Source organism: Microtus pennsylvanicus, chromosome 20, assembly GCF_037038515.1.
Source record: "Microtus pennsylvanicus isolate mMicPen1 chromosome 20, mMicPen1.hap1, whole genome shotgun sequence".
NCBI lineage: Eukaryota > Metazoa > Chordata > Mammalia > Rodentia > Cricetidae > Microtus > Microtus pennsylvanicus.
The window spans coordinates 9,433,318-9,449,239 of NC_134598.1; the positions used below are offsets into that span (position 1 = coordinate 9,433,318).

A 15,922-nucleotide genomic window follows, 5' to 3' on the forward strand; every position below is an offset into this window, starting at 1 on the left:
CCTCCCACCAGGTACCCCCAGCTGTTTAGCCCCAAAGAAAATCACACATAGGTCTCTGTAAATTATAAGCTGATTGGCCCATTAGCTCTAGCCTCTCACTGGCTAACTCTCACATATTGATTAACCCATTTTTCTGATCTATGTTAGCCATGTGGCTCAGTACCTTTTTCAGTGAGGCAGATCATATCCTGCTGCTTCGGTGGTCTGGGCAGGAGTGGGAGGAATCAACTTCCTCCTTCCCAAAATTCTCCTGTTCTCATTACATCATTTCTACTTCCTGTCTGGTTTTCCTGCCTATATTTCCTGCCTGGCCAATCACTGTCTATTTATAACATGATTGACAGAATGCAGACAATTCTCCCACACCAGGTCAGCCCTGGAATCCACCTAGAGTGTAAAGGAGAAGGCGCTAGAGTTGCGCTCTGATCCCTGTGCCATGGCGTGTCTACTTGCGGGCACACACTGTTCAGGTTTTTTTTTTGTTTGTTTGTTTTTTGTTTTGGTTTTTTGAGACAGGGTTTCTCTGTGGCTTTGGAGCCTATCCTGGAACTAGCTCTGTAGACCAGGCTGGTCTACTGTTCAGGTTTTGAAGAATTATATTTAACAAGTAAATCAAGCAACCTTGGGCTTAAAAAAATCATCTATATTGGACAAAGTCCCTGAGATTTTGGAAAATTCAACTATGACTGCTCTTACCTGTAATTTGTTTGTAGTAGGTAGAATAAAACCTGTTTTATTTTGGTCAGGACATTTGACAAATATTTATTAATGTTAATGTAATATTGATGTAATACTTTAACCCAAATTCTTCCATTCTTCATTTTGTTGTAATAGGAGCTTTTTGGGGGGAGGGTATATTTATGTGTACATGATCACGTATGTAGAAGCCAGTGGTTGAAGTCAGGTGTCTTCTATTGCCCTCTACCTTATTTTAATTCTTTTTACACGTTTCTGTGTTTATTAATTGTGTGTGTGATGTATGTGTAGAAGTCAGGGACACCTTTATCCCCGCCTGTCACGCGGGAGACCGGGGTTCGATTCCCCGACGGGGACCCAAAAAAAAAAAAGAAGTCAGGGACACCTTTCAGGAGTTAGTTCTCTCTTTCCACTGTTTACGTTCTGGGAATCAAGTCCAGATTACCAGCTATGGCAGTAAGCGCCTTTACCACTGAGCCATAACTAATCGCTCCACCTTATAGTTTGAAACAGTCTCTACACTGAACCTAGAACTGATTTAGGCAAATTGGCTGGCCAGTGAGTTCCACTAGCTCACCTATCTTCATTGTCTGTCCCAGCACCGCTCTTATGTGGGTGTTGGGATCTGCAGTATATCCACTGAGCTGTTTCCCTAGCCCATGATTTCTCCCCTTTTTTGCAATACTTGGAATTGAACCTAGGACCCTACACATTCTAGATAAGTGCTTTATCACAGCCCAGAACATGATAGGAACTGTCACAGAGCTAGTAGTAAACATTATTCAAGATTTAATGCTGTGAGCTTGAAGTTTGATTTTGGTTTCCTGTTCTTGGAATTTCTGTTTAGACATTGGCTTTTATTTGAAATTAGATACCATACAAGCAGTTTCATTTTTTTTTACATTTCTCTTGTTGTGGTGGCTCTAGACTCCAGCCAAGAATATACTGACTCCACTGGAATAGATCTACATGAATTTCTTGTGAATACACTGAAAAAAAACCCAAGGTAATAACATGATTGATGTGAGGGGGGAAGGGATAGGGTAGGAATTGCAGAGCCCTTTCAAGTCAAGCAACTTTTCAGCACTTCTCTATTACTAGAATATAGAATGTTCATCTTAATTCTTCTAAAATACAGTTTTTATATTTTGAGGGATTCAGAATACTCACATTGAGATTTCTGTGTTTTGAAGAGTTGAGAAAAATTTTAAGAAGAGTACAATGACTAAGAAATTTGAAGACTTGAGTGTTTACTAGTTAAAAATCCCAAAGGAGTGAGCTAGTTGTCTTGTACATAAGCAAAACCATAACTGTTTTAAACCCTAAATAACTGGGTGGGGTATAGAATAATGCCTGTATTTGCAAGCACAAATTATGTGTTTATATGAATATGCTGCTAATAATTAGATTACTGATGTGAGTGACAGAGTACATGGATAGGAAAGACCTAGAAAGCGTGTACTTGAGCTGTGTTCTCTGCAGAACATTGGGCAGTTGAGGGAGGCTCTTCAGCCTCCGTGCTATGGCCATTGTTAGAGTTTGGATAGACCCCTCGGTTTTTGCGATGAACAAGTTGATTTTCAGTCCCTCCTTTAAATATCTATGGGAGAGCTCTTTGTTTGTTGTTTGTTTGTTTTAATCTTGTTTAAACAGGGACAGAATGATGCTGCTAAAATTAGAACAGGAGATTCTGGAGTTTATCAGTGACAACAAGTAAGTCACCTTTATGGAATATACATTTAGAGGTGGGAGGGGACATTGGAAAAGAAGCTATGTACTGCTTTAGTAGAAGCAGTCTGAATGGGTTAAACAGCATGTGTATAAAAGCAGGTGAGGTTTTTATCATTTATATAAATTTGAGCCAAAAAACATTCTGTTGTTTTTAGCAGCTAGGAATGGTCACAGCTCTCACTCCACTTCTCCCATTCCCTTTGACTAACAGCATCAGGTGGTGGCAGTCAGGCCTTAGGAGGGGTCAGCCCAGGGTGGGAAGGGGTAGGATTACTAGAGACTGGGGCAGAATAATACTGAGAGAGACTTTTTGTTCTCACAAACTAAATATCTGTTTTTTGTATGTCTGGTTCTCCTTTAAAAAATTCTGCACTCCAAACAAAACAAAACAAAAAAAGGCCAGGCAGTGGTGGCCTTTAATCCCAGCACTTGGGAGGCAGAGGCAGGCAGATCTCTGTGAGTTTGAGGCCAACCTGGTCTACAAAGCGAGTTCCAGGGCAGCTAGGACTGTTAAACAGAGAAACCCTGTCTCGGGAAAAAAAAAATCTACTCTAGACACTGTTGAGGAAAATTAGTTGCCTTCTCCTGTTATCTTTTATTTTTTATCCCCGGTACCCCTTCAGTAACCAGTTCAAGAAGTTCCCTCAGATGACCTCCTATCACCGGATGCTATTACACCGGGTGGCTGCCTATTTTGGGATGGACCATAATGTTGATCAAACTGGGAAAGCTGTCATCATCAACAAAACCAGCAACACGAGAATGTAAGGGAGAAACTGTGGACTGGGAAGATTTCCATGGGATAGCTGCTATGATAGAAGTGGAAGATAGAACCCAGGTGTCTCCTCCAGGGAGGGAAAGGTGTTTCATTGATTCCTGCTTTCTGTGAGGTCTTAAAGACAGGTTCTGATTAGACAGGACAGACACAGCTGTGAATGAAGCGTTGTTATACACAGAGAGTGGGCATCATGTAGTGGTGCCCACCTGCCATCCTGGTACTCAGGAAAGGTGGGGGGCAGACAGATCAGCACTCCAGGAGCAGATTACAGGAGATGATGGGGGAGAGAAGAGATTACACACAAAGATTCTTTTAAACCTTCATGTGACTTTTTGGATTCCTGACACCAAAAATCCTCTGAGTAGAGGATATGGAATTTAGAGAGCTGTTCCCAGGGGCTCTCCTCCTAATGTAAAGGTCTTTTTCTCCTTTCTTCCCCACTTCAGCCCTGAACAGAGGTTCTCAGAACACATAAAAGACGAGAAGAACACAGAATTTCAACAGAGGTTCATTCTCAAGAGAGACGACGCCAGTGTGGACCGAGATGATAACCAGGTGAAGAATGGAAAGGGTGGGCCTAAAGAGACTGCAGTAAGAGAAACTGGGAAGGGAGGAGGGTGGGGGAGTGGAGAAAATTGAGAATGTCTTAGAATGGAAACATATATAGAGCTGTTATCTGGAGTTGGTTTTGGCTCACCCCTGAAGATCTGACTACAGTTGTTGAGCTGCACGCCACCCTCGTAGCCCCAGAGAGACATGGTGCTCAGGTGTGCTGAGTGATCTCATTTGGCCTACAATTCTTTAGGTCTGCCACTAACTTCTAACCACATTTCATTTTGTACAAAATAAGGCCCCTCTCCATGTCAGCCTTGATCTAGCTGATTTCAGTGTCGTCTCCCCCCACCCCCAGCACCTCCACTTGACCCCTAGACTTTACATAGAGAGCCACCAAAAGCTACTTTATCCCATTTACATTCTTATTCTAGCTGAGGACTAGCCTTGAACTGGCAAAGTTATGATCTAATTTAATTAGTTATAAAGGTATATCTGATCCCTTTGGCAAACTCCTTAATCTTTTTCCCACCTCCTACCAAGGTGAGTTAACTTGACTTTCTGTGCTGGGAACTCAGGTCCCTTTGTGGTACACTCCTGTGGAACTAAGAAATTAACAAACTGTCCTATCCCTTCATTTGTGGGGGGTCTGGCTGCTGCTCTGACCTCTACCCCCGGAGATAGCATATGATCAAGGATTAGTTTTCCTAGCTAAATGGGAAGTTCAGAGTTATCCTGCATATCTGCTTGGACTCCAAAGGGGAATTGATTTGAAGAGTATGGTTGGGTAGAGCCAATACGCTCTAAGGGTTAGCAACTCTATAACAATGTCTTACTTCTAGAGTCAAAATTCATTTTCTTGAAATATTACATGGTCTTGAGACCAGTACCTTTCTTGCTTGCTTGACTATGAAAGGGAGGCCTTTTAAGAAAGGTGTCATTATCTAATGGGGACAAACATGCTGGGTCTGATTGAAAGCAAAGAAAACTACAAAAAGACAAATTTTTGTAAAACAAGAAAGAGCCTTTCCATCCTGATGCCCTTCTCTACATTTTCCCAAACCCTTTCCCTGGATCAGGAAGTGTTCAGGCCTAGAGGCACATTGGAATGGAAGGTTATCTGTTCTGTTGTGAACTTTTCATCTCACAGCTTCAAGCTTTGTCTGTAGTAGAGTAGATTCTGTGTGCTTTCTGATTGTGGTATTAGTAAAAACGTAATATTGCTATTTTCCCCTGAGCTGGGCTTTGCTTTAAACATATATATGTTATCTCTTTTGATCCTTTCCACAACCCAGTGTAAATGGGGTTATTAACCCCACTTTACACATAAAAATACTGAGTCTGAGATGCTAAGTTCCTTGCCTGAAGTCACTTTACTGGGAGTCAGCAGAGCTGGGGTTTACCTTGACGCCCCATTATGTTTTCTACTCCACCACTGGCTTATCAGTGCTAGAGGCTCAGCACTGTTGAGGGTTTCTGTCTTCCTGTAATTGGACTGATGAAAGATGGTTAGTGGGCTGTAGGTCTAAAGAGTGATGAGGACTGTATCTAATCAGAGGCAAGACTTCGGAAGTCTTGGATTGCCTTTGGAAACTGGTAATGACAGTATCAGCCTAGAGCAGTGGGTTCTTAGATACGACTGCAGGTCAGAGCTATCTGTAGTGTGCTGACAGCGGCTCTGTGAGTTCCCTCTCAGAATGCCTTGCTTTTGCAGTCACTGTAGCGAAGGGTTCTCCATACATCCCCCCGCCCCACAGTGTTCACAGTGGCAGTTGAAGAGGAGAAGCAGTGCTGGGAAGCAAGGTGATGGCTAGCTGGAAGTAGTCACCTGCCCATGAGACATTCCTGTTGCTCACCTCATGTCTGTCTCCTCTCCTCTCTTTTCACTGTGCTCATTAATCTGCTCCTTTCTCTGCTAGTTTCTTTCCATTTTGTTCTCCTTCTCTTCTGTGTTGCTCTGTTCTCTTTGTTCTTTTGTTTCTGTAATTTCTGTCTCCTCAACTCCCTTCAATAGCTATAATTAAGGTGACAAAAATGTGTAGTCTTTTAGATTAGCTCCACCCCTGAGATTTAATGTCTAAGACCCTCTTTGCTAAGTCATGTTTGACTTGGGTTGCGGACATGACATTAGGGACAAAAGACGGGGTCCTATTGAGTGTTAGTTCTGTGAACCTCCTCTACATTCAGCTTTGGTAAACACTTATTTCTTTGCCCTCTTCAGCTCCTTCTTTCCCTTACTTGCCCTCTAAAGAACGGTTGTTTATTTTCCTAGGGCTGTTGTCTTCATCTTTACTGACTGAACAGTACTTGATTACTCCAGGGAAGCAACCCAACCCTTATAAATAGTTGTTGTTCTTGGTATGTGGGGTGGGTGGGGTGTGGCAAGTCCTCTACCATCCAGAAAAGCTGATCTCCCAAACTGCATGGTCAGATGTACCCAGTGAAACCTGTTCAGGACTGGAAATTTCATTTCTTTATTTTCCATTTTTTTGATGGCAACTATAAACTTTCCCGGTTTCTCTTCCTTGCTGGTGTGCAGTGAGCTTGCAGTACGAGGAGAACTTAACTAGCTTAATTCTGCTCATCGATCTAGATCAGAGTTCCATTGCAGGATGGAAGGAGGAGCAAGTCAATAGAAGAGAGAGAGGAGGAATATCAAAGGGTCCGAGAGAGAATATTTGCCCGAGAGGTAAGTGTAGCTTCTGAGAGTTGTCAGATCCTAGCTCTTAGCTCTAACCTTGGAACTGTGAATGGGATGAACCCACCATAAATGTTGTTGGCTCTTTGTATTTCTTTTCCTTTTTCTTTCTTTTTTTTTTTAAAACCAACATCAGTCAGTCCCAGATTTGACCTCTAACCCTGAATGTGGCTTATTGGGAAGCTACAGGTTTTTATTTGTATTTTGGAATACATTTTGCTGTATGGTATCCAAAGAGAACCGAAACTTGGAGTGGCTGAATTTGGTAAATATAACTAGACCGGAAAGAGAAATGCCTTCGGCAGAGCTGATGATGAAAGGACCTAAGTCTTGGCTAGCATGGCCTTCTCCAGCTTGCCTTGTAGATTCCCATTGTCTGTTCTGCGCATCTTTGTTTCTCAGTAGAAGACTCAGCATCCATACAGGCTCGACACCCATCTTGTTTAGCCAGCTTGTTTGTAGGCTGTGCTGATGCTTTAGTAAAGTGCTGTTCTGGCATCATCCTCTACAGGCCCCATATCCCCATGCACAGGGTACTCTTGCTCCCTCTGGTACTGCTTGAATGGGGAGTCTCCTTCTTCCGTTATTTCTTACCTTGTTCCTAGAAAACGAAGGGTTCCATAGTCCAAAGGGCAGCATCACCGAGTCTAGATAGCTTTGTTTTTAAGAACATGGGCCATTTCAGATGCACTTGTTACCCCTGTATCTGGTTACCTTTGCCTGTTAGTCTAAGAGATGTATAGCTTGTTTCAGGAAAGGGTTTAGATGAGCAGCAGGTAAACAGATCTCCAGAACACGTGGATCCAGATAGGAAAACATCTTACTGTCAGAGTAGCAACAAAGGAAGTCAAATCATGTGGATGAACACTATTCCCTCCCACTCCTCTGTCTTCTTCTCTCATCAAAACACCCCTCCCATTTTTATATCACACACAAACACACACAAAACAACGTGTGTGTGTCTTTTCATCATCACCTCACTCAGAAAAATATCGTCTCCAACTAAACTCCTGAACTCCTGTGTGTTTGATCCATTATCTAGAGAGAGCCAAGTACTTTTACGAATCCTTCTTAGAAAGTGACACACAACAAGCTTTCTTTCTGGCCTAGAATTCAAGAAGCGACTTCTTACCTTCTATTATGTAGACTTCCATTCTGAGTCAGAAAAGTCTGCCCTCCAAATTAACCCTACTCAGAGAGTTCATACATCACCTGCAAACCATGTGTGTGGAATGAGAGATGTCATGGTTATGACCAGGATGACCCTAAACTGTGAATAGAAATACTTACATAGTAAGCATTAGCTTTTAGGCACTATTCTTAGCATTTTATGTAGGTGAATTCACATCTTTACAATAGGTCTATTATTTTAAATATTTTTCTTATTTTATAAATAAAACACAGAGAGGTTTGGTAACAACATCTTAAACATTGCTAGGTAGACAGTCTGGCTCCAGAGTCCGTGTTCATAACCTAATAGGAGCTACCTCTTGCTAGCTCGCTCTATTCTGGGGTCTTCAGAAGTGCCAGCAATGACAGCCTAGCTATCTGCATCCTCACTGACACATGGGAAATGGCTGCCTCACTGTGTCAAGCCCTTTGCAAAACCCTATGATCTGAAAGCACAGACAACTTTTTTAGGGCATTGGGGCTACTTATCAACCACAGTGGAACACATCTACCTACAGCCATTAGGAAGGCAGAGTTAGCTCTTCTCTCCTTTTCCCTCCTGATTTCTAGTTGCTCAAGCCTCTGCTAACACATGTATTCTTTGTTAAATCCTCGTGGGTTTATCACTTTCGTTTCAGTACTTCCTAGCTCTTGTAGTAGAGGCCTCGAATCTCAGAAGATCTAGAGGAGGAGAAATGGCCAAAGCCCACCATCCTCCAAAGATTCCATGTGGAGAGGAACCCTCCCGGGCAGAGGGAGTGATTGAGGGTAGAGTGAGGACAAGGAGGCAGGCCCAGAACGGGAAGTGCCAAGAAGGGTGTTCGGATGGAAATGCTGCTGCTGCAGCCTTCTCTAGAGCCTGAGCTGTGTCTTGGGAAAGCTGCCCAATGGAGGAGTCTCTGCTCTGTGCAGAGCCCACACGCTCAACCGCTGGATGCTCTTGGTGCCTTCTTCGGAGGTTTGGAAGTCCCCCACAGTGCTCACCCCACTCAGCTCAGTGGCTTTAAAGAAAACGTGATTCCGGTGGGACGGCTTCAGACTTCTAATGTCCTCATTTTTTCTAGGCTCTAAACGGTATCTGCTGCCCCAGTATCTCACCCATAATGGGGCTCAAGTCAGAGAGCCTTTTATTTTGGGCAAATCAAAAGGGCAGAAAGACAACAGCCACTGAGATTAATTTCCAAAAAAACAAAGTTTCCTTCTCGTGTCTCCCTTCCTTTGAACATTCTTAAAATACAGTATGTTGATTATTATAGTCAGTTCACTAATGTAGAGGTTTAAAAAAAAAGAAATAATTAGGTTTGTAACTTTCCCCTTCCTCCTCTCCATGCTTCCTTTATCAACCCTCATTTTAAACATTGTGGAAAGGCAAAAAATGCCAAGTGTTTTCACAGGAAAGGTGAGGAGTCAGGCTCGGGTAAGGCAGTCGGTTACCCTAGCCTTGCTCCCTCTCTCCCTGTTGGTGGGGTGAGAGCTTTGGTTTGAAGATTGTGGGTATTGATAGCATCATGGACATCCTTTTCTGTTATGCTTTATTATTTTCTTATGAGTTATTTTCCATTTTCTCCCTCACCTAGACTGGCCAGAACGGATATCTAAGTGATATCAGGTTAGTACCATTCACATGTTCTCTCTTATCGCTCAGCTTTATCAGTGGGGTTCAGAGAATCCTATAATGATGCTATTTTTGTTTTGTTTGTTTTGTTTTGGTGTTAACCAGCAGACTCTGCAAAGAAGCCTTTTCTTCTAGCTCTCACAAGAGAAGGCAGATTTTTAGGTACCTGTGTGTGATCTATATCTCTCCTTTTTAATTTTAATTTTGTTTTGCTGTAATCTTTTCAGTGTAGTGAGTGGTTTTGCTCCGTGCATGGCTGCTTGTAGAATAATTAAATTTGTGGATTTTGCTTTACTGGATTTTTTTTTCCCTTGGGGGAAAGGCTTCTTCTCAGTGACCTTACTGTTGTCAGTTTCATTGAGTCCTGAGAGGTGGTGTTGGGGACAGCTAGTTGTGTCTGAGACAGGTAGGTACCATATCCTCCCTCAGATTGGCTGGAAATGGACATTTTTAAAAAGATTCTGACATACACCTATTGTAAGGTAAAAGAATGAGTGTCTGCTGACCACCTTTGCTCTTCTAGGGAAGGTGTGGACAGCTGCTATCTGAACCTACACTAGGGAATGGTTTTATCTCCGGAAAGATAATATGTGCACATAAACAAATACATATGTGAATGTCTCTTTATGTAGTTTTCTCTTTGAGACAATATTAAGCAGAAGATGACCGCAGAAAAGATAGGTATCTGACTCTGTAACTCAGTACTCTTTCTAAAGGGTTTCTCCATATTTAAATCCTAAGTATCAAAGGAAACCAGAATATGTCTCATTTCTAAGGCTTTAGTTGTGCTGTCCTTACTGACGTTTCTAAAGCTAGTTAAACTGAGATGCTCAGTGGTCGCCTGTGTAACAGAAGACCTGAAGTCATTTCCCAGCACTCACGTCTCCAAGGGACCGGATGCCCTCTGGTCTCCACAGGTACTTTCATTCATGTGCACCTACACACACACAAAGACACACACATACACATAAATAAAAATAATTTAAAAAGAAGAGGAGGAAAAAGAGATTGGGACAATGAAATTTACCACCCTTGAGATAAAGAATTTCCATATTTTTGAACTTTTTTTTAAAGATTTACTTTATGTGTATGGGTATTTTGCATGCACGTGTGTCTGTGTGCCACGTACATGCAGTGCCTACAGAGGCCAGAAGAGGGCATCGGATTCCGCTGAAAAAAAGTTACAGACAGTTGTGAGACCGCCATGTGAGTCCTGGGAATCAAACCCAGGTCCTTTGTGAGAGCAACCAGTGCTCTTAACCACTGAGCATCTCTCCAGCCCCTCTGATCTTTTCTTTTTTTTACTTTTTTTTTTTTTTTAATTTTTAAATTATTTATTATGTGTACAGCATTCCTTCCATGTGTGCCCGCAAGCCAGAGGGGGCGCCAGGTCTCATTATAGATGGCTGTGAGCCACCATGTGGTTGCTGGGAATTGAACTCAGGACCTCTGGAAGAGCAGTCAGTGCTCTTAACCACTGAGCCATCTCTCCAGCCCCCTCTGATCTTTTCTATTTCTGGATAGTACCACCCTGAGGTCCATCTGACAACCAGAGGCATTGTTAATGGGACCAAAGATAAGTAGAGTTCTCAAATTTAAAAAAATGAAAATTCTGCTTGATAGGATACACTTTGTGGTCGTAATCATCCCAGAGTGCCTATAATAGTCTTAACTCCTATGTGTGAACAGTGCTTTCCAGTAGCCAAAGTGTATCTTAATCTTATCTGGTCCAGCTCTTTCAGTATCTTGACCTGGTCAGTTGGCTTCCATCAAAGGAAACAAAAGCTGTGTCAGAACTGAGGCTGATTTTTGTCCAGTATCTTCTTTCTTGTCCCACCCCAGCTCTTTACTAACATCTCTTCTTCTTCTCAGCCTGTCTGATATTATAGCCCAAATTCACACTCACCCTAAGAGTGGTGCTCTCCTGTGAGCACAGGCTGTACCCAGGTGCACAGATGCATAGCTTGAGAGGCTGCTGAACAGCTGCAGCCTCACCTCTCCAGAGCTTTGCTGCAGGCTGAGAAATGAAACTGAGTTTTGATTAAAGACCAGTGAGATAACTCAGCACGTAAACGCAGTTGCTGACAACCCTGATGACGTGAGTTCAACCCCCACGATTCACATGGCAGAAGGAAAAATCAATTCCTGTGTGTGGGTTGTCTTCTGACATTTACATACACACACAAATAAACAAATGTAAAGAAAATCAACAGTTAAATAAAGTAGGGGCTAAGGAAATGGCTCAGCAGTTAAGAGCACATACTGATCTTGGAGGGCCTGAGTTCAGTTCCCAGCACTCCCATCAGGTAGCTCACAACTGCCTGTAATTCTAGGGGAATATGGGGCTCTGGCACCTTCTTCTGCCTCCATGAGCACCTGCATTACCTGCACACACCTCCCACTGACACCCATATATCCACCTAATCAAAAAAAAAACTTTTTAAAAATAAACAACTGAAGGGGCTGGAGAGATGGCTCAGAGGTTAAGAGCACTGACTGCTCTTCCAGAGGACCTGAGTTCAATTCCCAGCAACCACATGGTGGCTCACAGTCATCTATAATGAGATCTGGTGCTCTCTTCTGACATGCAAGCATACATGGAAGGAATGTTGTATAATATATAATAAATAATTTAAAAAAATAAACAACTGAATATAGTAACACACACTTTGGATCCTAGTACTTGGGAGGAGGTGGAGTCAGGAGGCTCATTATGAGTTCCAGGGCCAACATGATCTACATAGCAAGTTCTAGAACAGCCAAAGCTACAGTGAGACCCTGCATCATAAAAATGAAAAAGTTAGAAGACGATGTAAAAGTTTAAGGACAGTTTTTTTTTTAACCTAGGTTAGGGCTGGTCAGGTACCTGATAGAGAACTTACCTAGTGTACAGAGGACCTGGGTTCAGCCACCAGCACCACGTGAGAGTGGGAACAGCGGTGCACACCTCTAATCCCAGCATGAGAAAGTGGAAACAAGAGGATAAAAAGTGCAAGGTCACCCTTGGCTACACACCAGGTTTGAGGCCTGCTTGAAACAATGACGGCAGTTAGGCTGAGCTAGCCTGCGTTCACTCTGTTTATTAAGAGCATTTTTATTCCCTACTACATCCTCTAACTTGCAGACAACCCAATCCACTCCCAGAATTCAATTTAAGTTACTCTCCCAAATTGCCATACTTTTAGTGAAATGATTATTTGTACAGACTGCTTTGCTTTCTCTCTAGCTTCTCTCTCAAGGGACACCGTATAAAATTAACAGACAGTCCACACGTTGGGCATTTGACCCTCTCTGCCGTGGGGAACCTGGTTAGGTAGAGAAGCACTACAGCTTCGACCATAACTCTCCAAGGTACTTAGTTTAAGGTTGCCTCATTTGCTGTCTACCTCAGGTATCAAGAATGAGAACGTAAAAGACAGGGTTATCCTTATACATAATACAATGTTTTAATTGAAGAAAGCCAACAGAATTCATGCTCTAGTGTCTAAGGAGCAGCCTCACCCACAGACACACATCGTTACCTTGGGTATCCTGGCTGAGACATAGCTACTGGCTCTTGCTTCACATCTGTTTTTGAACAATCTCTGATTTATGTTCCCTTTTTGCTCTTAGCATCTGAAGAAAAAAGGTCATATTTTGGAGAAAACAGGAATATGTTACAGTCCCTTATTCTGACTATATAGAGAGAAGCATGAGATTATATATATTTCGAGTAGGAAATAAGAATTGTCATATTCCTGATCTGTTGTGCCAGTATGTTCTTAGCTCTCCATGGGCAGCACGGCTAATAGAAACTAGGAAAGGACCATAAGCCTCTCATGGCACATACCTGCAGTAAGACAGCACTTGTGAGGCAGAGCAGTAGAATTTCAAGTTTCAAGTCAGCTAGTTCTCAGAATAACTGAGGCAAAGGGCAATTGAAACTAAGGTAATTTGAGTAATATTTTCTGTTTGGTTTTGGTGGGATAATGGTAAAAAGGAGGGAACCCACACTACCATGATTTTGCCCAGTTATTCACCAATGTATATACCAAAATCTTTATTTATTATTGTTGTCATCCGGGCACCTTAGATAGTAGTTGTTGAGTGAAAGTAAAATGAAGGGACTTGTGGACTCTTGCCTTTAGTAAGAAGCACTGAGTGCACAGCAGAAGGACTGAGGAAATGGCTCGGTCTATAAAGCTGCACAGTCATGAAGATCTGAATTCAGATCCCCAACATCCATGAAGAACTGGATGGTGTGGTAGAACATCTGTAACCCCTCTCCTAGGAATGGGGGTGGAGGCAAAGACAAGAGCATCCATGGAGCTCAATTAGGCCAGTAGCCTAATTGATTCAGTAAGAACCACTGTCTCAAAAAAGAAAAAAAAAAAGTGGAAGGCTGGTGAGATGACCTAGCAAGACAAGATGCCACCAAGCCCCACAGCTGGAGTATGGTTCCTGGGATCCACACCTGCAGGCTGTCCTCTCACATACATCCATACATGTACACAAAACACTTTAGAAAGATGCCTGATGTCTACTTCTGGCCTCCATACACATGTGGGTCTGCATATACCCACACAAACACACCTTATAGCACACAAGAGCACCAGATTCCAGTCCTCAGCGGCTGTGGAATCTATTGTCCTGATAGACCAGCATGGAACTTAAGGAAACAACAGTCAGACTGTTCACTGTCATCTTCCAACCCCAGGAAAGATGTTCATACCCAGTACCTCTCCTGGCTCAGGTGCATGCTGTCTGGGAGACCTTTTGTGGGATTTACCCATGTCCCTGGCTACTCCTACCTTCTGCCAACAGTAACTTCTAGGAGTCCCACAAGCCGCAACTACCCCTTTGCTGCATGTGTGAGATCCTGCAGGTGTGGGAAAGAAAGAGACCACAGTCAGTCTCAGTCCTGCGTGTGTAGTTCCCCTCTGCCTTGAATTGGTGTTGGTGCACTCACTGTCCTCCAGATTTGTTACTGTACGGACCTTGTTTGTCTGCCCTCATCTAATCTTAGTTGGCCACCCAGCTAACAAGATGTCCCCCTTCTTGGTTAGCGAAAGAATAAAAAAAAAAAGAACTCTCTCGGCTCTTTTGCTGAAGGGGGGGTGGGGGGTACTCTAACTATTGTGGTTTCTGCAGGGGGAACCGTGAAGGGCTGAGTCGCACCTCAAGCAGCCGACAGAGTAGCACAGACAGCGAACTCAAATCCCTGGAGCCACGACCTTGGAGCAGCACAGACTCAGATGGCTCTGTCCGGAGTATGCGACCCCCTGTCACCAAAGCCAGCAGCTTCAGTGGAATCTCCATCCTCACCCGAGGTGACAGCAGTAAAGGTGGCAGTGCAGGAAGGATCTCCAGGCCAGGTACCGCAGCTTCTCCCTTGTCACACCTGCCCTTCTTGCTGGGCTTTTGCAAAGCATCCTTAATAACTCACTTTTGATGACACATCTAGTTCAGTATAGTCTCCTAGAAATTTAAGGCATTTGCAGGAGAGGAAGAGAAATCTGATTTCTTGGATCTGTTATCCATTCTTAAATCTAGTTGCCTCTTTGATTTTCTTTCAGACTCTGTTCATTTTTAGGAAGGAGGGAAGAAAGACTAGTTGGAGTTTGATTATTTTATGTTATCCAACTGATAAAGATCATTAGCTCAGGGCAAAGTTCCATAGTACCTGGGTTTGATTCCCAGCACCCTGGTGCTTTCGAATATCTATGACCCCAGTCCTGGGTATCAGATGCCCTCTTTCAGCCTCTGTGAGCACCAGGCATGAATATACTACACATACATACCTACATACATACATACATACATTCATGGCAGGCAAAATAGTCATACACATAAAATAAAATTATTTTTTTAAAAAATCAAGCACACTGGGTGTGGTGGTGCACGCCTTTAATTTTAGCCCTCAGGTGGCAGAGACAAGCACATCTCTGTGAGTTCAAGGCCAACCTGGTCTACAGAGTTAGTTCCAGTGCATTATACAGAGAAACCCTGTCTCAAAAAAAAAAAAAAATCCTAACAAACAAAAAAGCTAAGCATGAAGGTGTATACTTACAATCTCAGCACTGGGAAGGTAAAGACTAGAGGATTTTCTAGGCTCACTGACCAACCAGCCTAACTCAATAAACAAATCCATGAAACAGGGTGAGTGGTTCTGAAAGTAGCACCTTCTGTTGACCATGGACACAGACACACATAAAGCTCATGTTTCTACATTGCCTACACCATTGCCTACAAGGCATGGTGGCAACCTGGGTGGCTGAGGCAGGGGAGTCTCTATGAGTTCAAGGCCAGCCTGGTTTATACAGTGATTGCAGGCCAGCCAGAAGTACAATAGGACTAGAGACATGACTTGGAGGTTAAGAGCACTGGCTGCTCTTCCAGAGGTCCTGAGCTCAATTCCCAGCAACCACATGGTGACTCATAACTATCTATAATGAGATCTGGTGCCCTCTTCTGGTGTGCAGGTATACATGTAGACAGAACACTGAAGACGTACTAAATAAATTGTTTAAAAACATAACAAATTTCAAGCTACTTAATAAAGCATAACTTGTTAGTTTGCCATTGTAGCTTCAAATGTCTATCTTTCTCCAGCCATTTCTTGAGTGTGTTTTAGCTTTGTCCTCTCTGATTCTGATAGACTTTAGTCATCCCCCAGGTGCACCTCTTCTCTCACCTTCTCTTC

At 43.0% G+C, this 15,922-nt stretch overlaps 1 protein-coding gene across 27 annotated transcripts in view; it reads left to right on the forward strand.

Annotated features, from left to right (window-relative positions):
- The window catches only part of R3hdm2 (R3H domain containing 2), a 122,898-nt gene that overhangs the window by 74,102 nt on the left and 32,874 nt on the right, over nt 1–15,922 (forward strand). For 6 of the 27 annotated variants that reach the window (XM_075954827.1, XM_075954842.1, XM_075954835.1 and 3 more), the window contains 8 exons: nt 1,624–1,702; nt 2,350–2,409; nt 3,051–3,191; nt 3,652–3,760; nt 6,351–6,446; nt 9,203–9,234; nt 9,346–9,402; nt 14,371–14,594. In XM_075954827.1, coding sequence (XP_075810942.1) covers nt 1,624–1,702; nt 2,350–2,409; nt 3,051–3,191; nt 3,652–3,760; nt 6,351–6,446; nt 9,203–9,234; nt 9,346–9,402; nt 14,371–14,594 — 798 coding nt within the window. The remainder of the gene's footprint in view (nt 1–1,623; nt 1,703–2,349; nt 2,410–3,050; nt 3,192–3,651; nt 3,761–6,350; nt 6,447–9,202; nt 9,235–9,345; nt 9,403–14,370; nt 14,595–15,922) is intronic. The other 21 variants (XM_075954839.1, XM_075954838.1, XM_075954851.1 and 18 more) reach the window with 5 other exon arrangements.